This window comes from Clytia hemisphaerica, unplaced genomic scaffold (genome assembly GCF_902728285.1).
Source record: "Clytia hemisphaerica strain Z4C2 unplaced genomic scaffold, Clytia hemisphaerica genome assembly, whole genome shotgun sequence".
In the NCBI taxonomy this organism is placed as follows: Eukaryota; Metazoa; Cnidaria; class Hydrozoa; order Leptothecata; family Clytiidae; genus Clytia; species Clytia hemisphaerica.
Genome location: NW_027103851.1, coordinates 2,583,813 through 2,607,190, shown reverse-complemented (window position 1 = coordinate 2,607,190; position 23,378 = coordinate 2,583,813). Strand labels below are relative to the sequence as shown.

Here is a 23,378-nt window from a genome sequence, read left to right as displayed (position 1 = left end):
ATTTCGATGATAGACCTGCAAGAAAAGATCTTAAAAATCAAGGAAAGATTGAAGAGCTCAAGGAGAGGGGTAAGAGGTGGGTCAAGTGAAAGAGTTCAAACAACTTTGGCTCTTTCACAGCAAAAAGCGAGCGCGTATTTCGGCGAAGCCTCTCCTTGCGCTGCTCAATCTTTCGATTTCGATGATAGACCTGCAAGAAAAGATCTTAGAAATCAAGGAAAGATTGAAGAGCTCAAGGAGAGGGGTAAGAGGTGGGTCAAGTGAAAGAGTTCAAACAACTTTGGCTCTTTCACAGCAAAAAGCGAGCGCGTATTTCGGCGGAGCCTCTCCTTGCGCTGCTCAATCTTTCGATTTCGATGATAGACCTGCAAGAAAGATCTTACTTAGAAATCAAGAAAGATTGAAGAGCTCAAGGAGAGGGGTAAGAGGTGGGTCAAGTGAAAGCAGTTCAAAAACTTTGGCTCTTTCATTCACAGCAAAACGCGAGCGCGGATTTCGGCGGAGCCTCTCCTTGCGCTGCTCAATCTTTCGATTTCGATGATAGACCTGCAAGAAAAGATCTTAGAAATCAAGGAAAGATTGAAGAGCTCAAGGAGAGGGTAAGAGGTGGGTCAAGTGAAAGAGTTCAACAACTTTGGCTCTTTCACAGCAAAAAGCGAGCGCGTATTTGCGCGGAGCCTCTCCTTGCGTGCTCAATCTTTCGATTTCGATGATAGACCTGCAAGAAAAGATCTTAGAAATCAAGGAAAGATTGAAGAGCTCAAGGAGAGGGGTAAGAGGTGGGTCAAGTGAAAGAGTTCAAACAACTTTGGCTCTTCACAGCAAAAAGCGAGCGCGTATTTCGGCGGAGCCTCTCCTTGCGCTGCTCAATCTTTCGATTTCGATGATAGACCTGCAAGAAAAGATCTTAGAAATCAAGGAAAGATTGAAGAGCTCAAGGAGAGGGGTAAGAGGTGGGTCAAGTGAAAGAGTTCAAACAACTTTGGCTCTTCACAGCAAAAAGCGAGCGCGTATTTCGGCGGAGCCTCTCCTTGCGCTGCTCAATCTTTCGATTTCGATGATAGACCTGCAAGAAAAATCTTAGAATCAAGGAAAGATTGAAGAGCTCAAGGAGAGGGGTAAGAGGTGGGTCAAGTGAAAGAGTTCAAACAACTTTGGCTCTTTCACAGCAAAAAGCGAGCGAATTTCGGCGGAGCCTCTCCTTGCGCTGCTCAATCTTTCGATTTCGATGATAGACCTGCAAGAAAAGATCTTAGAAATCAAGGAAAGATTGAAGAGCTCAAGGAGAGGGGTAAGAGGTGGGTCAAGTGAAAAAGTTCAAACAACTTTGGCTCTTTCACAGCAAAAAGCGAGCGCGTATTTCGGCGGAGCCTCTCCTTGCGCTGCTCAATCTTTCGATTTCGATGATAGACCTGCAAGAAAAGATCTTAGAAATCAAGGAAAGATTGAAGAGCTCAAGGAGAGGGGTAAGAGGTGGGTCAAGTGAAAGAGTTCAAACAACTTTGGCTCTTTCACAGCAAAAAGCGAGCGCGTATTTCGGCGGAGCCTCTCCTTGCGCTGCTCAATCTTTCGATTTCGATGATAGACCTGCAAGAAAAGATCTTAGAAATCAAGGAAAGATTGAAGAGCTCAAGGAGAGGGGTAAGAGGTGGGTCAAGTGAAGAGTTCAAACAACTTTGGCTCTTTCACAGCAAAAAGCGAGCGCGTATTTCGGGGGGGAGCCTCTCCTTGCGCTGCTCAATCTTTCGATTTCGATGATAGACCTGCAAGAAAAGATCTTAGAAATCAAGGAAAGATTGAAGAGCTCAAGGAGAGGGGTAAGAGGTGGGTCAAGTGAAAGAGTTCAATTTTGGCTCTTTCACAGCAAAAAGCGAGCGCGTATTTCGGCGGAGCCTCTCCTTGCGCTGCTCAATCTTTCGATTTCGATGATAGACCTGCAAGAAAAGATCTTAGAAATCAAGGAAAGATTGAAGAGCTCAAGGAGAGGGGTAAGAGGTGGTCAAGTGAAAGAGTTCAAACAACTTTGGCTCTTTCACAGCAAAAAGCGAGCGCGTATTTCGGCGGAGCCTCTCCTTGCGCTGCTCAATCTTTCGATTTCGATGATAGACCTGCAGTAAAAGATCTTAGAAATCAAGGAAAGATTGAAGAGCTCAAGGAGAGGGGTAAGAGGTGGGTCAAGTGAAAGAGTTCAAACAACTTTGGCTCTTTCACAGCAAAAAGCGAGCGCGTATTTCGGCGGAGCCTCTCCTTGCGCTGCTCAATCTTTCGATTTCGATGATAGACCTGCAAGAAAAGATCTTAGAAATCAAGGAAAGATTGAAGAGCTCAAGGAGAGGGGTAAGAGGTGGGTCACGTGAAAGAGTTCAAACAATTTGGCTCTTTCACAGCAAAAAGCGAGCGCGTATTTCGGCGGAGCCTCTCCTTGCGCTGCTCAATCTTTCGATTTCGATGATAGACCTGCAAGAAAAGATCTTAGAAATCAAGGAAAGATTGAAGAGCTCAAGGAGAGGGGTAAGAGGTGGGTCAAGTGAAGAGTTCAAACAACTTTGGCTCTTTCACGCAAAAAGCGAGCGCGTATTCGGCGGAGCCTCTCCTTGCGCTGCTCAATCTTTCGATTTCGATGATAGACCTGCAAGAAAAGATCTTAGAAATCAAGGAAAGATTGAAGAGCTCAAGGAGAGGGGTAAGAGGTGGGTCAAGTGAAAGAGTTCAAACAACTTTGGCTCTTTCACAGCAAAAAGCGAGCGCGTATTTCGGCGGAGCCTCTCCTTGCGCTGCTCAATCTTTCGATTTCGATGATAGACCTGCAAGAAAAGATCTTAGAAATCAAGGAAAGATTGAAGAGCTCAAGGAGAGGGGTAAGAGGTGGGTCAAGTGAAAGAGTTCAAACAACTTTGGCTCTTTCACAGCAAAAAGCGAGCGCGTATTTCGGCGGAGCCTCTCCTTGCGCTGCTCAATCTTTCGATTTCGATGATAGACCTGCAAGAAAAGATCTTAGAAATCAAGGAAGATTGAAGAGCTCAAGGAGAGGGGTAAGAGGTGGGTCAAGTGAAAGAGTTCAAACAACTTTGGCTCTTTCACAGCAAAAAGCGAGCGCGTATTTCGGCGGAGCCTCTCCTTGCGCTGCTCAATCTTTCGATTTCGATGATAGACCTGCAAGAAAAGATCTTAGAAATCAAGGAAAGATTGAAGAGCTCAAGGAGAGGGGTAAGAGGTGGGTCAAGTGAAAGAGTTCAAACAACTTTGGCTCTTTCACAGCAAAAAGCGAGCGCGTTCGGCGGAGCCTCTCCTTGCGCTGCTCAATCTTTCGATTTCGATGATAGACCTGCAAGAAAAGATCTTAGAAATCAAGGAAAGATTGAAGAGCTCAAGGAGAGGGGTAAGAGGTGGGTCAAGTGAAAGAGTTCAAACAACTTTGGCTCTTTCACAGCAAAAAGCGAGCGCGTATTTCGGCGGAGCCTCTCCTTGCGCTGCTCAATCTTTCGATTTCGATGATAGACTGCAAGAAAAGATCTTAGAAATCAAGGAAAGATTGAAGAGCTCAAGGAGAGGGGTAAGAGGTGGGTCAAGTGAAAGAGTTCAAACAACTTTGGCTCTTTCACAGCAAAAAGCGAGCGCGTATTTCGGCGGAGCCTCTCCTTGCGCTGCTCAATCTTTCGATTTCGATGATAGACCTGCAAAAAAAATCTTAGAAATCAAGGAAAGATTGAAGAGCTCAAGGAGAGGGGTAAGAGGTGGGTCAAGTGAAAGAGTTCAAACAACTTTGGCTCTTTCACAGCAAAAAGCGAGCGCGTATTTCGGCGGAGCCTCTCCTTGCGCTGCTCAATCTTTCGATTTCGATGATAGACCTGCAAGAAAAGATCTTAGAAATCAAGGAAAGATTGAAGAGCTCAAGGAGAGGGGTAAGAGGTGGGTCAAGTGAAAGAGTTCAAACAACTTTGGCTCTTTCACAGCAAAAAGCGAGCGCGTATTTCGGCGGAGCCTCTCCTTGCGCTGCTCAATCTTTCGATTTCGATGATAGACCTGCAAGAAAAGATCTTAGAAATCAAGGAAAGATTGAAGAGCTCAAGGAGAGGGGTAAGAGGTGGGTCAAGTGAAAGAGTTCAAACAATTTGGCTCTTTCACAGCAAAAGCGAGCGCGTATTTCGGCGGAGCCTCTCCTTGCGCTGCTCAATCTTTCGATTTCGATGATAGACCTGCAAGAAAAGATCTTAGAAATCAAGGAAAGATTGAAGAGCTCAAGGAGAGGGGTAAGAGGTGGGTCACGTGAAAGAGTTCAAACAATTTGGCTCTTTCACAGCAAAAAGCGAGCGCGTATTTCGGCGGAGCCTCTCCTTGCGCTGCTCAATCTTTCGATTTCGATGATAGACCTGCAAGAAAAGATCTAGAAATCAAGGAAATTGAAGAGCTCAAGGAGAGGGGTAAGAGGTGGGTCAAGTGAAAGAGTTCAAAACAACTTTGGCTCTTTCACAGCAAAAAGCGAGCGCGTATTTCGGCGGAGCCTCTCCTTGCGCTGCTCAATCTTTCGTCGATTTCGATGATAGACCTGCAAGAAAGATCTTAGAAATCAAGGAAAGATTGAAGAGCTCAAGGAGAGGGGTAAGAGGTGGGTCAAGTGAAAGAGTTCAAACAACTTTGGCTCTTTCACAGCAAAAAGCGAGCGCGTATTTCGGCGGAGCCTCTCCTTGCGCTGCTCAATCTTTCGATTTCGATGATAGACCTGCAAGAAAAGATCTTAGAAATCAAGGAAAGATTGAAGAGCTCAAGGAGAGGGGTAAGAGGTGGGTCAAGTGAAAGAGTTCAAACAACTTTGGCTCTTTCACAGCAAAAAGCGAGCGCGTATTTCGGCGGAGCCTCTCCTTGCGCTGCTCAATCTTTCGATTTCGATGATAGACCTGCAAGAAAAGATCTTAGAAATCAAGGAAAGATTGAAGAGCTCAAGGAGAGGGGTAAGAGGTGGGTCAAGTGAAAGAGTTCAAACAACTTTGGCTCTTTCACAGCAAAAAGCGAGCGCGTATTTCGGCGGAGCCTCTCCTTGCGCTGCTCAATCTTTCGATTTCGATGATAGACCTGCAAGAAAAGATCTTAGAAATCAAGGAAAGATTGAAGAGCTCAAGGAGAGGGGTAAGAGGTGGGTCAAGTGAAAGAGTTCAAACAACTTTGGCTCTTTCACAGCAAAAAGCGAGCGCGTATTTCGGCGGAGCCTCTCCTTGCGCTGCTCAATCTTTCGATTTCGATGATAGACCTGCAAGAAAAGATCTTAGAAATCAAGGAAAGATTGAAGAGCTCAAGGAGAGGGGTAAGAGGTGGGTCAAGTGAAAGAGTTCAAACAACTTTGGCTCTTTCACAGCAAAAAGCGAGCGCGTATTTCGGCGGAGCCTCTCCTTGCGCTGCTCAATCTTTCGATTTCGATGATAGACCTGCAAGAAAAGATCTTAGAAATCAAGGAAAGATTGAAGAGCTCAAGGAGAGGGGTAAGAGGTGGGTCAAGTGAAAGAGTTCAAACAACTTTGGCTCTTTCACAGCAAAAAGCGAGCGCGTATTTCGGCGGAGCCTCTCCTTGCGCTGCTCAATCTTTCGATTTCGATGATAGACCTGCAAGAAAAGATCTTAGAAATCAAGGAAAGATTGAAGAGCTCAAGGAGAGGGGTAAGAGGTGGGTCAAGTGAAAGAGTTCAATTCAACTTTGGCTCTTTCACAGCAAAAAGCGAGCGCGTATTTCGGCGGAGCCTCTCCTTGCGCTGCTCAATCTTTCGATTTCGATGATAGACCTGCAAGAAAAGATCTTAGAAATCAAGGAAAGATTGAAGAGCTCAAGGAGAGGGGTAAGAGGTGGGTCAAGTGAAAGAGTTCAAACAACTTTGGCTCTTTCACAGCAAAAAGCGAGCGCGTATTTCGGCGGAGCCTCTCCTTGCGCTGCTCAATCTTTCGATTTCGATGATAGACCTGCAAGAAAAGATCTTAGAAATCAAGGAAAGATTGAAGAGCTCAAGGAGAGGGGTAAGAGGTGGGTCAAGTGAAAGAGTTCAAACAACTTTGGCTCTTTCACAGCAAAAAGCGAGCGCGTATTTCGGCGGAGCCTCTCCTTGCGCTGCTCAATCTTTCGATTTCGATGATAGACCTGCAAGAAAAGATCTTAGAAATCAAGGAAAGATTGAAGAGCTCAAGGAGAGGGGTAAGAGGTGGGTCAAGTGAAAGAGTTCAAACAACTTTGGCTCTTTCACAGCAAAAAGCGAGCGCGTATTTCGGCGGAGCCTCTCCTTGCGCTGCTCAATCTTTCGATTTCGATGATAGACCTGCAAGAAAAGATCTTAGAAATCAAGGAAAGATTGAAGAGCTCAAGGAGAGGGGTAAGAGGTGGGTCAAGTGAAAGAGTTCAAACAACTTTGGCTCTTTCACAGCAAAAAGCGAGCGCGTATTTCGGCGGAGCCTCTCCTTGCGCTGCTCAATCTTTCGATTTCGATGATAGACCTGCAAGAAAAGATCTTAGAAATCAAGGAAAGATTGAAGAGCTCAAGGAGAGGGGTAAGAGGTGGGTCAAGTGAAAGAGTTCAAACAACTTTGGCTCTTTCACAGCAAAAAGCAAGCGTATTTCGGCGGAGCCTCTCCTTGCGCTGCTCAATCTTTCGATTTCGATGATAGACCTGCAAGAAAAGATCTTAGAAATCAAGGAAAGATTGAAGAGCTCAAGGAGAGGGGTAAGAGGTGGGTCAAGTGAAAGAGTTCAAACAACTTTGGCTCTTTCACAGCAAAAAGCGAGCGCGTATTTCGGCGGAGCCTCTCCTTGCGCTGCTCAATCTTTCGATTTCGATGATAGACCTGCAAGAAAAGATCTTAGAAATCAAGGAAAGATTGAAGAGCTCAAGGAGAGGGTAAGAGGTGGGTCAAGTGAAAGAGTTCAAACAACTTTGGCTCTTTCACAGCAAAAAGCGAGCGCGTATTTCGGCGGAGCCTCTCCTTGCGCTGCTCAATCTTTCGATTTCGATGATAGACCTGCAAGAAAAGATCTTAGAAATCAAGGAAAGATTGAAGAGCTCAAGGAGAGTGATAAGAGGTGGGTCAAGTGAAAAAGTTCATAAAACTTTGGCTCTTTCACAGCAAAAAGCGAGCGCGTATTTCGGCGGAGCCTCTCCTTGCGCTGCTCAATCTTTCGATTTCGATGATAGACCTGCAAGAAAAGATCTTAGAAATCAAGGAAAGATTGAAGAGCTCAAGGAGAGGGGTAAGAGGTGGGTCAAGTGAAAGAGTTCAAACAACTTTGGCTCTTTCACAGCAAAAAGCGAGCGCGTATTTCGGCGGAGCCTCTCCTTGCGCTGCTCAATCTTTCGATTTCGATGATAGACCTGCAAGAAAAGATCTTAGAAATCAAGGAAAGATTGAAGAGCTCAAGGAGAGGGGTAAGAGGTGGGTCAAGTGAAAGAGTTCAAACAACTTTGGCTCTTTCACAGCAAAAAGCGAGCGCGTATTTCGGCGGAGCCTCTCCTTGCGCTGCTCAATCTTTCGATTTCGATGATAGACCTGCAAGAAAAGATCTTAGAAATCAAGGAAAGATTGAAGAGCTCAAGGAGAGGGGTAAGAGGTGGGTCAAGTGAAAAAGTTCAAACAACTTTGGCTCTTTCACAGCAAAAAGCGAGCGCGTATTTCGGCGGAGCCTCTCCTTGCGCTGCTCAATCTTTCGATTTCGATGATAGACCTGCAAGAAAAGATCTTAGAAATCAAGGAAAGATTGAAGAGCTCAAGGAGAGGGGTAAGAGGTGGGTCAAGTGAAAGAGTTCAAACAACTTTGGCTCTTTCACAGCAAAAAGCGAGCGCGTATTTCGGCGGAGCCTCTCCTTGCGCTGCTCAATCTTTCGATTTCGATGATAGACCTGCAAGAAAAGATCTTAGAAATCAAGGAAAGATTGAAGAGCTCAAGGAGAGGGGTAAGAGGTGGGTCAAGTGAAAGAGTTCAAACAACTTTGGCTCTTTCACAGCAAAAAGCGAGCGCGTATTTCGGCGGAGCCTCTCCTTGCGCTGCTCAATCTTTCGATTTCGATGATAGACCTGCAAGAAAAGATCTTAGAAATCAAGGAAAGATTGAAGAGCTCAAGGAGAGGGGTAAGAGGTGGGTCAAGTGAAAGAGTTCAAAACAACTTTGGCTCTTTCACAGCAAAAAGCGAGCGCGTATTTCGGCGGAGCCTCTCCTTGCGCTGCTCAATCTTTCGATTTCGATGATAGACCTGCAAGAAAAGATCTTAGAAATCAAGGAAAGATTGAAGAGCTCAAGGAGAGGTAAGAGGTGGGTCAAGTGAAAGAGTTCAAACAACTTTGGCTCTTTCACAGCAAAAAGCGAGCGCGTATTTCGGCGGAGCCTCTCCTTGCGCTGCTCAATCTTTCGATTTCGATGATAGACCTGCAAGAAAAGATCTTAGAAATCAAGGAAAGATTGAAGAGCTCAAGGAGAGGGGTAAGAGGTGGGTCAAGTGAAAGAGTTCAAACAACTTTGGCTCTTTCACAGCAAAAAGCGAGCGCGTATTTCGGCGGAGCCTCTCCTTGCGCTGCTCAATCTTTCGATTTCGATGATAGACCTGCAAGAAAAGATCTTAGAAATCAAGGAAAGATTGAAGAGCTCAAGGAGAGGGGTAAGAGGTGGGTCAAGTGAAAGAGTTCAAACAACTTTGGCTCTTTCACAGCAAAAAGCGAGCGCGTATTTCGGCGGAGCCTCTCCTTGCGCTGCTCAATCTTTCGATTTCGATGATAGACCTGCAAAAAAAGATCTTAGAAATCAAGGAAAGATTGAAGAGCTCAAGGAGAGGGGTAAGAGGTGGGTCAAGTGAAAGAGTTCAAACAACTTTGGCTCTTTCACAGCAAAAAGCGAGCGCGTATTTCGGCGGAGCCTCTCCTTGCGCTGCTCAATCTTTCGATTTCGATGATAGACCTGCAAGAAAAGATCTTAGAAATCAAGGAAAGATTGAAGAGCTCAAGGAGAGGGGTAAGAGGTGGGTCAAGTGAAAGAGTTCAAACAACTTTGGCTCTTTCACAGCAAAAAGCGAGCGCGTATTTCGGCGGAGCCTCTCCTTGCGCTGCTCAATCTTTCGATTTCGATGATAGACCTGCAAGAAAAGATCTTAGAAATCAAGGAAAGATTGAAGAGCTCAAGGAGAGGGGTAAGAGGTGGGTCAAGTGAAAGAGTTCAAACAACTTTGGCTCTTTCACAGCAAAAAGCGAGCGCGTATTTCGGCGGAGCCTCTCCTTGCGCTGCTCAATCTTTCGATTTCGATGATAGACCTGCAAGAAAAGATCTTAGAAATCAAGGAAAGATTGAAGAGCTCAAGGAGAGGGGTAAGAGGTGGGTCAAGTGAAAGAGTTCAAACAACTTTGGCTCTTTCACAGCAAAAGCGAGCGCGTATTTCGGCGGAGCCTCTCCTTGCGCTGCTCAATCTTTCGATTTCGATGATAGACCTGCAAGAAAAGATCTTAGAAATCAAGGAAAGATTGAAGAGCTCAAGGAGAGGGGTAAGAGGTGGGTCAAGTGAAAGAGTTCAAACAACTTTGGCTCTTTCACAGCAAAAAGCGAGCGCGTATTTCGGCGGAGCCTCTCCTTGCGCTGCTCAATCTTTCGATTTCGATGATAGACCTGCAAGAAAAGATCTTAGATATAAGGAAAGATTGAAGAGCTCAAGGAGAGGGGTAAGAGGTGGGTCAAGTGAAAGAGTTCAAACAACTTTGGCTCTTTCACAGCAAAAAGCGAGCGCGTATTTCGGCGGAGCCTCTCCTTGCGCTGCTCAATCTTTCGATTTCGATGATAGACCTGCAAGAAAAGATCTTAGAAATCAAGGAAAGATTGAAGAGCTCAAGGAGAGGGGTAAGAGGTGGGTCAAGTGAAAGAGTTCAAACAACTTTGGCTCTTTCACAGCAAAAAGCGAGCGCGTATTTCGGCGGAGCCTCTCCTTGCGCTGCTCAATCTTTCGATTTCGATGATAGACCTGCAAGAAAAGATCTTAGAAATCAAGGAAAGATTGAAGAGCTCAAGGAGAGGGGTAAGAGGTGGGTCAAGTGAAAGAGTTCAAACAACTTTGGCTCTTTCACAGCAAAAGCGAGCGCGTATTTCGGCGGAGCCTCTCCTTGCGCTGCTCAATCTTTCGATTTCGATGATAGACCTGCAAGAAAAGATCTTAGAAATCAAGGAAAGATTGAAGAGCTCAAGGAGAGGGGTAAGAGGTGGGTCAAGTGAAAGAGTTCAAACAACTTTGGCTCTTTCACAGCAAAAAGCGAGCGCGTATTTCGGCGGAGCCTCTCCTTGCGCTGCTCAATCTTTCGATTTCGATGATAGACCTGCAAGAAAAGATCTTAGAAATCAAGGAAAGATTGAAGAGCTCAAGGAGAGGGTAAGAGGTGGGTCAAGTGAAAGAGTTCAAACAACTTTGGCTCTTTCACAGCAAAAAGCGAGCGCGTATTTCGGCGGAGCCTCTCCTTGCGCTGCTCAATCTTTCGATTTCGATGATAGACCTGCAAGAAAAGATCTTAGAAATCAAGGAAATTGAAGAGCTCAAGGAGAGGGGTAAGAGGTGGGTCAAGTGAAAGAGTTCAAACAACTTTGGCTCTTTCACAGCAAAAAGCGAGCGCGTATTTCGGCGGAGCCTCTCCTTGCGCTGCTCAATCTTTCGATTTCGATGATAGACCTGCAAGAAAATCTTAGAAATCAAGGAAAGATTGAAGAGCTCAAGGAGAGGGGTAAGAGGTGGGTCAAGTGAAAGAGTTCAAACAACTTTGGCTCTTTCACAGCAAAAAGCGAGCGCGTATTTCGGCGGAGCCTCTCCTTGCGCTGCTCAATCTTTCGATTTCGATGATAGACCTGCAAGAAAAGATCTTAGAAATCAAGGAAAGATTGAAGAGCTCAAGGAGAGGGGTAAGAGGTGGGTCAAGTGAAAGAGTTCAAACAACTTTGGCTCTTTCACAGCAAAAAGCGAGCGCGTATTTCGGCGGAGCCTCTCCTTGCGCTGCTCAATCTTTCGATTTCGATGATAGACCTGCAAGAAAAGATCTTAGAAATCAAGGAAAGATTGAAGAGCTCAAGGAGAGGGGTAAGAGGTGGGTCAAGTGAAAGAGTTCAAACAACTTTGGCTCTTTCACAGCAAAAAGCGAGCGAATTTCGGCGGAGCCTCTCCTTGCGCTGCTCAATCTTTCGATTTCGATGATAGACCTGCAAAAAAAGATCTTAGAAATCAAGGAAAGATTGAAGAGCTCAAGGAGAGGGGTAAGAGGTGGGTCAAGTGAAAGAGTTCAAACAACTTTGGCTCTTTCACAGCAAAAAGCGAGCGCGTATTTCGGCAGAGCCTCTCCTTGCGCTGCTCAATCTTTCGATTTCGATGATAGACCTGCAAGAAAAGATCTTAGAAATCAAGGAAAGATTGAAGAGCTCAAGGAGAGGGGTAAGAGGTGGGTCAAGTGAAAGAGTTCAAACAACTTTGGCTCTTTCACAGCAAAAAGCGAGCGCGTATTTCGGCGGAGCCTCTCCTTGCGCTGCTCAATCTTTCGATTTCGATGATAGACCTGCAAGAAAAGATCTTAGAAATCAAGGAAAGATTGAAGAGCTCAAGGAGAGGGGTAAGAGGTGGGTCAAGTGAAAGAGTTCAAACAACTTTGGCTCTTTCACAGCAAAAAGCGAGCGCGTATTTCGGCGGAGCCTCTCCTTGCGCTGCTCAATCTTTCGATTTCGATGATAGACCTGCAAGAAAAGATCTTAGAAATCAAGGAAAGATTGAAGAGCTCAAGGAGAGGGGTAAGAGGTGGGTCAAGTGAAAGAGTTCAAACAACTTTGGCTCTTTCACAGCAAAAAGCGAGCGCGTATTTCGGCGGAGCCTCTCCTTGCGCTGCTCAATCTTTCGATTTCGATGATAGACCTGCAAGAAAAGATCTTAGAAATCAAGGAAAGATTGAAGAGCTCAAGGAGGGGTAAGAGGTGGGTCAAGTGAAAGAGTTCAAACAACTTTGGCTCTTTCACAGCAAAAAGCGAGCGCGTATTTCGGCGGAGCCTCTCCTTGCGCTGCTCAATCTTTCGATTTCGATGATAGACCTGCAAGAAAAGATCTTAGAAATCAAGGAAAGATTGAAGAGCTCAAGGAGAGGGGTAAGAGGTGGGTCAAGTGAAAGAGTTCAAACAACTTTGGCTCTTTCACAGCAAAAAGCGAGCGCGTATTTCGGCGGAGCCTCTTGCGCTGCTCAATCTTTCGATTTCGATGATAGACCTGCAAAAAAGATCTTAGAAATCAAGGAAAGATTGAAGAGCTCAAGGAGAGGGGTAAGAGGTGGGTCAAGTGAAAGAGTTCAAACAACTTTGGCTCTTTCACAGCAAAAAGCGAGCGCGTATTTCGGCGGAGCCTCTCCTTGCGCTGCTCAATCTTTCGATTTCGATGATAGACCTGCAAGAAAAGATCTTAGAAATCAAGGAAAGATTGAAGAGCTCAAGGAGAGGGGAAAGAGGTGGGTCAAGTGAAAGAGTTCAAACAACTTTGGCTCTTTCACAGCAAAAAGCGAGCGCGTATTTCGGCGGAGCCTCTCCTTGCGCTGCTCAATCTTTCGATTTCGATGATAGACCTGCAAGAAAGATCTTAGAAATCAAGGAAATTGAAGAGCTCAAGGAGAGGGGTAAGAGGTGGGTCAAGTGAAAGAGTTCAAACAACTTTGGCTCTTTCACAGCAAAAAGCGAGCGCGTATTTCGGCGGAGCCTCTCCTTGCGCTGCTCAATCTTTCGATTTCGATGATAGACCTGCAAGAAAAGATCTTAGAAATCAAGGAAAGATTGAAGAGCTCAAGGAGAGGGGTAAGAGGTGGGTCAAGTGAAAGAGTTCAAACAACTTTGGCTCTTTCACAGCAAAAAGCGAGCGCGTATTTCGGCGGAGCCTCTCCTTGCGCTGCTCAATCTTTCGATTTCGATGATAGACCTGCAAGAAAATCTTAGAAATCAAGGAAAGATTGAAGAGCTCAAGGAGAGGGTAAGAGGTGGGTCAAGTGAAAGAGTTCAAACAACTTTGGCTCTTTCACAGCAAAAAGCGAGCGCGTATTTCGGCGGAGCCTCTCCTTGCGCTGCTCAATCTTTCGATTTCGATGATAGACCTGCAAGAAAAGATCTTAGAAATCAAGGAAAGATTGAAGAGCTCAAGGAGGGGTAAGAGGTGGGTCAAGTGAAAGAGTTCAAACAACTTTGGCTCTTTCACAGCAAAAAGCGAGCGCGTATTTCGGCGGAGCCTCTCCTTGCGCTGCTCAATCTTTCGATTTCGATGATAGACCTGCAAGAAAAGATCTTAGAAATCAAGGAAAGATTGAAGAGCTCAAGGAGAGGGGTAAGAGGTGGGTCAAGTGAAAGAGTTCAAACAACTTTGGCTCTTTCACAGCAAAAAGCGAGCGCGTATTTCGGCGGAGCCTCTCCTTGCGCTGCTCAATCTTTCGATTTCGATGATAGACCTGCAAGAAAAGATCTTAGAAATCAAGGAAAGATTGAAGAGCTCAAGGAGAGGGGTAAGAGGTGGGTCAAGTGAAAGAGTTCAAACAACTTTGGCTCTTTCACAGCAAAAAGCGAGCGCGTATTTCGGCGGAGCCTCTCCTTGCGCTGCTCAATCTTTCGATTTCGATGATAGACCTGCAAGAAAAGATCTTAGAAATCAAGGAAAGATTGAAGAGCTCAAGGAGAGGGGTAAGAGGTGGGTCAAGTGAAAGAGTTCAAACAACTTTGGCTCTTTCACAGCAAAAAGAGCGCGTATTTCGGCGGAGCCTCTCCTTGCGCTGCTCAATCTTTCGATTTCGATGATAGACCTGCAAGAAAAGATCTTAGAAATCAAGGAAAGATTGAAGAGCTCAAGGAGAGGGGTAAGAGGTGGGTCAAGTGAAAGAGTTCAAACAACTTTGGCTCTTTCACAGCAAAAAGCGAGCGCGTATTTCGGCGGAGCCTCTCCTTGCGCTGCTCAATCTTTCGATTTCGATGATAGACCTGCAAGAAAAGATCTTAGAAATCAAGGAAAGATTGAAGAGCTCAAGGAGAGGGGTAAGAGGTGGGTCAAGTGAAAGAGTTCAAACAACTTTGGCTCTTTCACAGCAAAAAGCGAGCGCGTATTTCGGCGGAGCCTCTCCTTGCGCTGCTCAATCTTTCGATTTCGATGATAGACCTGCAAGAAAAGATCTTAGAAATCAAGGAAAGATTGAAGAGCTCAAGGAGAGGGGTAAGAGGTGGGTCAAGTGAAAGAGTTCAAACAACTTTGGCTCTTTCACAGCAAAAGCGAGCGCGTATTTCGGCGGAGCCTCTCCTTGCGCTGCTCAATCTTTCGATTTCGATGATAGACCTGCAAGAAAAGATCTTAGAAATCAAGGAAAGATTGAAGAGCTCAAGGAGAGGGGTAAGAGGTGGGTCAAGTGAAAGAGTTCAATTAATTTTGGCTCTTTCACAGCAAAAAGCGAGCGCGTATTTCGGCGGAGCCTCTCCTTGCGCTGCTCAATCTTTCGATTTCGATGATAGACCTGCAAGAAAAGATCTTAGAAATCAAGGAAAGATTGAAGAGCTCAAGGAGAGGGGTAAGAGGTGGGTCAAGTGAAAGAGTTCAAACAACTTTGGCTCTTTCACAGCAAAAAGCGAGCGCGTATTTCGGCGGAGCCTCTCCTTGCGCTGCTCAATCTTTCGATTTCGATGATAGACCTGCAAGAAAAGATCTTAGAAATCAAGGAAAGATTGAAGAGCTCAAGGAGAGGGGTAAGAGGTGGGTCAAGTGAAAGAGTTCAAACAACTTTGGCTCTTTCACAGCAAAAAGCGAGCGCGTATTTCGGCGGAGCCTCTCCTTGCGCTGCTCAATCTTTCGATTTCGATGATAGACCTGCAAGAAAAGATCTTAGAAATCAAGGAAAGATTGAAGAGCTCAAGGAGAGGGGTAAGAGGTGGGTCAAGTGAAAGAGTTCAAACAACTTTGGCTCTTTCACAGCAAAAAGCGAGCGCGTATTTCGGCGGAGCCTCTCCTTGCGCTGCTCAATCTTTCGATTTCGATGATAGACCTGCAAGAAAAGATCTTAGAAATCAAGGAAAGATTGAAGAGCTCAAGGAGAGGGGTAAGAGGTGGGTCAAGTGAAAGAGTTCAAACAACTTTGGCTCTTTCACAGCAAAAAGCGAGCGCGTATTTCGGCGGAGCCTCTCCTTGCGCTGCTCAATCTTTCGATTTCGATGATAGACCTGCAAGAAAAGATCTTAGAAATCAAGGAAAGATTGAAGAGCTCAAGGAGAGGGGTAAGAGGTGGGTCAAGTGAAAGAGTTCAAACAACTTTGGCTCTTTCACAGCAAAAAGCGAGCGCGTATTTCGGCGGAGCCTCTCCTTGCGCTGCTCAATCTTTCGATTTCGATGATAGACCTGCAAGAAAAGATCTTAGAAATCAAGGAAAGATTGAAGAGCTCAAGGAGAGGGGTAAGAGGTGGGTCAAGTGAAAGAGTTCAAACAACTTTGGCTCTTTCACAGCAAAAGCGAGCGCGTATTTCGGCGGAGCCTCTCCTTGCGCTGCTCAATCTTTCGATTTCGATGATAGACCTGCAAGAAAAGATCTTAGAAATCAAGGAAAGATTGAAGAGCTCAAGGAGAGGGTAAGAGGTGGGTCAAGTGAAAGAGTTCAAAACAACTTTGGCTCTTTCACAGCAAAAAGCGAGCGCGTATTTCGGCGGAGCCTCTCCTTGCGCTGCTCAATCTTTCGATTTCGATGATAGACCTGCAAGAAAAGATCTTAGAAATCAAGGAAAGATTGAAGAGCTCAAGGAGAGGGGTAAGAGGTGGGTCAAGTGAAAGAGTTCAAACAACTTTGGCTCTTTCACAGCAAAAAGCGAGCGCGTATTTCGGCGGAGCCTCTCCTTGCGCTGCTCAATCTTTCGATTTCGATGATAGACCTGCAAGAAAAGATCTTAGAAATCAAGGAAAGATTGAAGAGCTCAAGGAGAGGGGTAAGAGGTGGGTCAAGTGAAAGAGTTCAAACAACTTTATCTCTGTCCTTGTTCTGTTTGATATTTCGATTTCGATGATAGACGTGGTTACTTTATCTATTCATTTCGTTGTTAGAAATGAAAAACAAAGAAAGCTTGAAGGACGATCAGACATTTAAACCTACCTGTTAATTCCTTTTCTTTTTGTTCACTTATTAGCTTGAAGACATTGGCATCTCGAAGTAGATCAACTGTGGTTTCTCTTTCGCCAAAGTTTCGAACTGTTTGGTTCAATTGATACTCTTCTACTATGTTTGGATGAATTTTTCCGACCGCGCGTACGACTGATGAAATTTGATTGGCTGTTAATATTGATTGGTTGAACACTTCCTTTACTTTGAATCCCTGAATTAGACGCCAAAAGGAGGTTTTTAAGTTGTTAACTAATTAATTAGATCATGGGTCGAATTAAATGCAAATTTAATTGAATGAAGAGAATCTAGAAAAACGAGGCTTGGTACACTTAATTATAACTGTTTTAAATGTGTTTAAGTGCAACTGGCACTTTTTTTAACACTTATTTCAAAATCTTGAGGATTTTTATTTAAGCAGTATAGGAAGTCTCGAGACCAGTTGAAGGTCAACTCTTTATTAGTGCAGAAGTGAAATGAAAATAGACTAAAAGTAGGGCTGTAGAGTTACCTTGAGTTCCATTTCAAAGAGGATTTTTTCTGTTTTCCGTTGGTCCTTAATATTCCCACAAGTTTCAAGTAATCCAGCATAAGTTTGATAGTTTGGTTCTAGCCCTTCCTTAGTTAGGTTCTTGAGCAGCATTTGGACACTCCTCCAACTGCCTTGGGATGCCCAAATATGAATGACTTTGTTGTAAGCATCCAAACTGAATTTGTGACCATGTCTTCGGTGGTAGTTGAACAGGTTTATGGCGTTGGTCGGCTAAAAAGATTTGAAAATTTCTTGTTGAAATGCTGGAGATGAATATATCGGTACATCTATATTGATACATGGCTCTGGTTCTTAACTAATCGAGCACTCCTATGGCATTGATTTACCACTAGTGGAGTCAGTTAGGTGTCAGATAGGTAACAATTGTGCAAATCATGACAAAATCGTGAAATTTTGCACAGTGGTTCAGGATGGTCTATAGATGAAAATTTTAAGGGGAGACAAGTGTCAAATGTCACCTGTCACTCCCTGTCAGCATTTGTTGACAAACAAATATGTCACTCCAAAACATGTCATATTATATACCATTGGAAAGATAATTGAAAACTGAACAACTTTTTTGCTTACACTAAATTCTGAAAATGTACTCAAAAAGAGTAAAATCAAAATAAAGTTGGAGAAATGACGTCATCGTTTGAAATAAAATTTTGTCAAAACCGAAAGTGTTTTAAAATCCTACATATTATATATCGTTAGAAAGATAATTAAAATCTGAACAATTTTCTTGCTTACAAAAAGTACTGAAAATATACTCAATAAGAGTAAAAATAAAAATAAGTTAAAAAATTTACGTCATCGTTCTTGGTATAATTTGTTAAATTAACTGGAGTTTTTAGTTTTTAGTTTTTGTTTAAAAGTCTTACTGACAAAGACTTCCCTATTAGGCTGGTGCAAAGTGCATAATCTAAAGTTTGCACTACTTTTGCTATCACAATTTCATGGGAATTAGTCAAATTACGCTGACATGTCTTCAATTTTTTTTTCAAAAGAATTTGCTTTGAATGAGGTGCTCCATTCACCTAAGAATTTCTTTCACATCCACGCTTTTTGCAGTAGCGTGTTGAATTGACCAAGACTGGTGAAGAAAATAGGAAAAATATTGTTTTTTTTCTCTTAATGAGAGCGGGGAGTACAGTAAATTGTTTCAGATATTTTTTCTCTTTTTGACTCAAAAATTTGCTATTTTGAACAAGAAAGGAAATTTTGAAAATACGGATATAAGAACTGCCAGAGCCTTAAGAAAGGTTAGCACCCCAATTTGAACAGACAACACCATTTGTCAAACCTTAGCCCCTGACCCCGACTGTCCATGATAGAGAAAGTTTCTCAACATAAGCAAATAGTCTTACTCTTCAATCAGTAAGTGAATTTACTTTTATGTAAAAAATGTACTCCTTTTTTTACAAACTTCTCTGAAAAACTGCACCAAATTCTCAGTTTTGCAACTTTTTCGACTGAAGCAGCTAGGAGGTTAAGGCTTAAAGTATGGTATTTTTAGCCAACTGGAGTATACTTACCTGCATCATATGCTACTGACTTTTTTATATTCTGTGATTCAGACTAACTGCTAGCTTGCAACATCTTCAAGTCTTTTCCTGCAAAATATGCTTTTCTTTCGCTATTTTTCATCAACTTTCTCGAGTTTCAACTCAATATCTAACAAAAATCTCTGAAATCAAGATAAAATTCATAAGTGACGAAATTTCATTGCGCCGATTAATCTTGACTCTCCCTCAAAAAATGTTTGTCAATTTTATTATTGGGAGTTCTAAGGCTGACGATGTCCTGATAGTGCTTTTAGACTTAGTCAGTAATTTAATTACACCCCCTTCTCACAGACATGTTTTTCAGCAAATGGGCTTTAAAAAAAGGGACTGAAACTCGATGGGGATCGATATTTCCTTGCTTTTTATGGCTGGGAGCTGCTGGGAGATGATATTGGGCCAATTTTTCCACCGGGTCTGCGAGAACGGGGTGTAGAATTAGTTGCTATAGTATTGTAGCTACCTGGAGGGTACTAGGTTTGCGAGGTAAAGGGTATGTCTGAGCCAAAGTTGAACTCGTTGAACTCTTTGAGAGACTGATTTCGACGTTTTTGCGACCCTTTATTAAAGATTATTATTCCAATATTTAGCTCAGATGACCAGATTTTAAGACCCTTTGAGGGACTCAATTTTTAATATTTCGTAAGTTTGGGACCCCTTCAGAGAACCAATTTCTAATTTATCGTTTTTGTACCCCTTTTAGAGACTTTCGAGAAGGGATCCTTATGGCTCACACATACCCGATATCCATTTCGCCCAAGTAGTAATTTGAGGCAACTTTGCAAAATATCTAATTGTAAATAAAGTTGTAAATGAGGCTTAGTTAAGCACCTAATCGAAACATTATGTTGGTATTTCAAAAGATACGAGGTAGAAAGCCATCGCGTAGGCTATTCTAATAAGACTACTTACTTTCATAACGGAACCGAACATCAACAGCCACAGTGTAAATGTCAATATACTAATAAAGCCCTGCCAACAAGTTTACGATATTTTCCCCAATACATCATAACTATGCTGATCCAATAATAGCAGGGGTCGATTTTCGGAGGCTTAAATCCTACATTACCATCATTTTAGGATAATAGCCTTTTGTTGTGCCGATGTTGGAAAACTTTCTCTATTGTGACGGTTTCTAGTGAAAAACGATCTTTCTTCTTGGCTACTTTGTCTTGCAATCAATTTATTCACTTCTAGAAAGTCCAAATACAGGCTTTTTTACATTGAAGTCGGCTAAATAGGGAAATCATTGTCAGTAAGACTATTAAATACTTTTAAATCAACATCTACGAACTCAAGACACCAGCTAATTTAACAAATTATACCAAGAATGATGACGTCAATTTTTTCACTTATTTTTATTTTACTCTTATTGAGTATATTTTCAGTAATTTTTGTAAGCAAGAAAATTGTTCAGATTTTAATTATCTTTCCAACGATATATAATATATAGGAGTTTGAAACACTTTCAGTCTTGACAAAATTTTATTTCAAACGATGACGTCATTTTTCCAACTTTATTTTGATTTTACTCTTATTGAGTACATTTTCGGAAGTTAGTGTAAGCAAAAAAGTTGTTCAGCTTTTAATTATCTTTCCAATGGTATATAATATGACATGTTTTGGAGTGACATATTTGTTTGTCAACAAATGCTGACAGGGAGTGACAGGTGACATTTGACACTTGTCTCCCCTTAAAATTTTCATCTATAGACCATCCTGAACCACTGTGCAAAATTTCACGATTTTGTCACGATTTGCACAATTGTTATCCTAACTGACTCCACTACACACTTGTTTTGTTGAAATGCTTATTGAAAGACATAAAAACTTATGCGATCAAAACATTTGATGTTATTGAATATGAAACTTAGGCCATACTGAAACGGGAAACGGGAGTCAATGATTTGGATCGACATCTCCGAATTTTTTGCGATCGACTGATTCAAAAAGATATTCAGTTTTCAATTGAAGGCGATATTTCAAAAAGTGTTTCGAATAGAATGCTTAAAAATGCTATGCAAACAATTTGCAAACTTCACAAAAAGAATATGCTGGCATGTGTCATAATGAAATTGCTCTTACCATTTTCAGAAAGGTGTAAATATCTATTTCTGCAAGGACATTTTGCTCACTCTGGTATGTCAGTTGATCACCCTGCTTCTTAACATGGACCGGCTTCTTACGGAAATTTCGCTTGCTTTTAATGGGTGCCACAATCGTTGCTTCTCCATTTTGTTTAGTTTGTGCCGTTGTTTTCTCGTCCATTTCTTGAACACGTGAATTATATTGCTCTTTCAACAAATTGAAAGTTGTCAGATCCGTAATATCAGCTTCTACACTCTCCCAAAGGTCGACATTCTCATCGGCGATTATCGGGTCTAGCGAGAAACTTTCATTATCAGCCGTTGTTAGTTCTGACAATTCCGATTTTTTTTCAACAGGAGTTGGCCGGTTCGAATTTGACGTACATGTAGTGATTGTAAGATAGCGTTTAAAGTATGGTTGCCGGTTAAGAACTCGAAATATTGTCGACCCTGTTAAATCAATAACAAGTATTAATAACATGATTGGAATTAAAATTTTTAAATCTGCTTATAAAACGATTCCCCAAAATCCTCAAGCAAATCTCAAGCAAGCTACCTGTTCCTAACTGACATAAATTTCACTCACGAAGCCAAAACAAACAAAAAACTATGCGCTGGTCCAAACGGGAAATATTTGAAGACTTTGAGCTGTCAAGGTGTTACTTAATCATCCTGTACATTATTCTTTCAACCAAAATGGCTGATCGTGGGTAAAAATAACGTCACACGGAATCGGTCTATAAGCTTCAGCGAAAGGTATGAAGATAAAATTGGCTTAAAGTCTATCTCAAAATAATTTGCAGCTGAGACGAAAATGCCTGTAACTTTTGATAAAATTTGAAGAAGTTGCGATTTTGTACTCGTTGAAAAGATATTTGTAAGTGGAATATTATCAAGCAAAAAGATTTGAAAAATAAAGAAAAATGAAAATGAAAAATGAAGAAAAAAAAAATCAACTTCTTGTAGAAATATGGTATAGTTACCATTTTCACAGGAGTGATTTTTCAATCTTGGATCATCATCACTGTGAAAAAAATTTTCAAAAATATTCATTCAATCAAAAGATATCAAACAAAGTTTGTTATTGGTTGATCGACAAAAGGCTGTTTTTTTGTCGTTTTTTACTACTTTATAGATTCAACTACCAATAAACTTTGTTTGATATCTTTTGATTGAATGAATATTTTTGAAATTTTTTTTCACAGTGATGATGATTTTCAGCACATTATGCTTTTGCTTTCGAATTATTTCTTTAAAATTCGATTCCTCGAAGCTGAGTCGATGATATCTTTTGAAAAAGTTGGGTTTGAATCAAGACGTTCGAAATTTGTTCTAATTCATGTTAAATATAATGTATGGGGTAAAAAGGAAGTGACAAGAGAGGTGACGCACCTTCATACTGAGTCGGATAGATAAAAGCGATATCTTCTGAGCAAAATTAAAGGCCGAAAGCTGTTTTGAGCTGTTGCACCTAATTTTATTGGTTTTGTAGACATAAAAGAGCAATAAGTGATTTCGAACAGATTAACAATGAAATGTTTTAATCTAAAAATAGAAAACGTTCAATTATACTTGGTGAAAGCATTCGAAAAAGTGTCATTGAATAATCCTTTGAATTTGTGTATGAAATCTTTTTATAATATGTTTTGACCGTTTTCTAGTCTTATCGCACTTGATTTTTTGTTTTGACCTGTTATCAGTTATATTTTTCTTTGTCAGACATATGGATCCAATTTACTCTTTTTTTTAAGGATTAGGGAGACAATATCTGCACTATCCACTATTTCGAGATGTTTCTGTATTCGATTGAAATCTCAGCACCTCTTGACAACCGAATTGAAGAGGGTTGATTGTATTACAAATTTCAATTAAATAAAACAACAGTTAATTCTTACCTTGGTCAGGGTTCAAGTTTCTCTGCAGAGCAAGGCATGATTTACAAGCCAATCGTAGCATTGACATTTTGGCACACGGCACACGAGGCTAATCAATCTCTGGTGATTATTATATTATTGACATGTTTTCATTTTTAATATGATTTTGTATATCTAATCTGAAAAAAAAATAAATGCGTTTAGCAAGACCCAAAAATTAATCATTTTTTCCGTAAAACAAAAATTTAAGGAATGAATCGAAAAATTTTGCTTTTCGGATCTCAAGATTAACTTTAAGCGTAAGAGCTTGGACTGACATTGGAAGAAAATTGAGATCGCCTGAGCATTGGGGTGAACTATGAAGTAAGGATTGTACATGGTTCATAGATACTGTCTATACCACTAGTGAGTGTATTTAAATAAAATGTTACTTTACCGTCAAGGTTGATAAAGTAACTAGATTTTTAGTGCAATTATAAGCTGGTTATATTAAAATTGAAAAATGATAACAAAAATGAGTGGTATTATAGAAATTGATATGAAGTGAAGAGCAAAGAGCAGTAAGAATATTTTTATCAGCTACTTCCTGAATCTTACAATAAATACGGAAAATTAAAACCTAACTTGAAAATTGAATAAAAATAATACTTCTTGTCGAATCAATTATCATAATGTGAGTGTACATGTATAAAAATTATCTCTTGAATATATCATAACGCAACAGGTCAAATGGCAAGAAGCGATGGACATTACTTGTTTGTCAAAAATACAATATTCTGAGCATTTCAAAAACAAGGTCCATTCAAACATAAACAAAAATTCATCACAAATCTAACATAATGTTTGAGCATCAATGGAAATTATTTCATTCATTTTCTGTGTGTAAATGTACATTTAATAAACTTATCTTGTAAAGGTATAGACTAGAGTCAACTTCTGACTGAACCTGCTTTCTGATGATTTTGATGGCGCTGAGTCCAGTGAAGTAGACTAGAGGATATCGCCATCTTGAACTTTTTCACTTTCATTTTCAAGAATTATAAGAAAACAACAAATCAATAAAATATATTCTAAAACCCTATCAAAATTTTTGAAACATAATAAAAACATGTAAATACCTCGAACATTTGAAAAAATTGGTATATTGGTCATTGTTTTCTGTTTGTTTTTTTCTCCAAAAAGGGACTGGATCTAGTTCCATGTATTT

General features: G+C 41.7%; 1 protein-coding gene across 1 annotated transcript in view; it reads right to left on the bottom strand.

Moving 5' to 3' along the window:
- The window catches only part of LOC136807840 (uncharacterized), a 24,240-nt gene extending 1,894 nt beyond the window's left edge, over positions 1-22,346 (bottom strand). Inside the window, exons 1-4 of the mRNA XM_067064462.1 lie at positions 22,193-22,346; positions 20,296-20,747; positions 16,625-16,876; positions 16,108-16,327 (exon numbers count right to left, since the gene is read on the bottom strand). Of these exons, the coding sequence (XP_066920563.1) occupies positions 16,108-16,327; positions 16,625-16,876; positions 20,296-20,747; positions 22,193-22,259 (991 nt within the window). The 5' untranslated portion in view covers positions 22,260-22,346. The remainder of the gene's footprint in view (positions 1-16,107; positions 16,328-16,624; positions 16,877-20,295; positions 20,748-22,192) is intronic.
- Between the last annotated feature and the right edge of the window lie 1,032 nt (positions 22,347-23,378).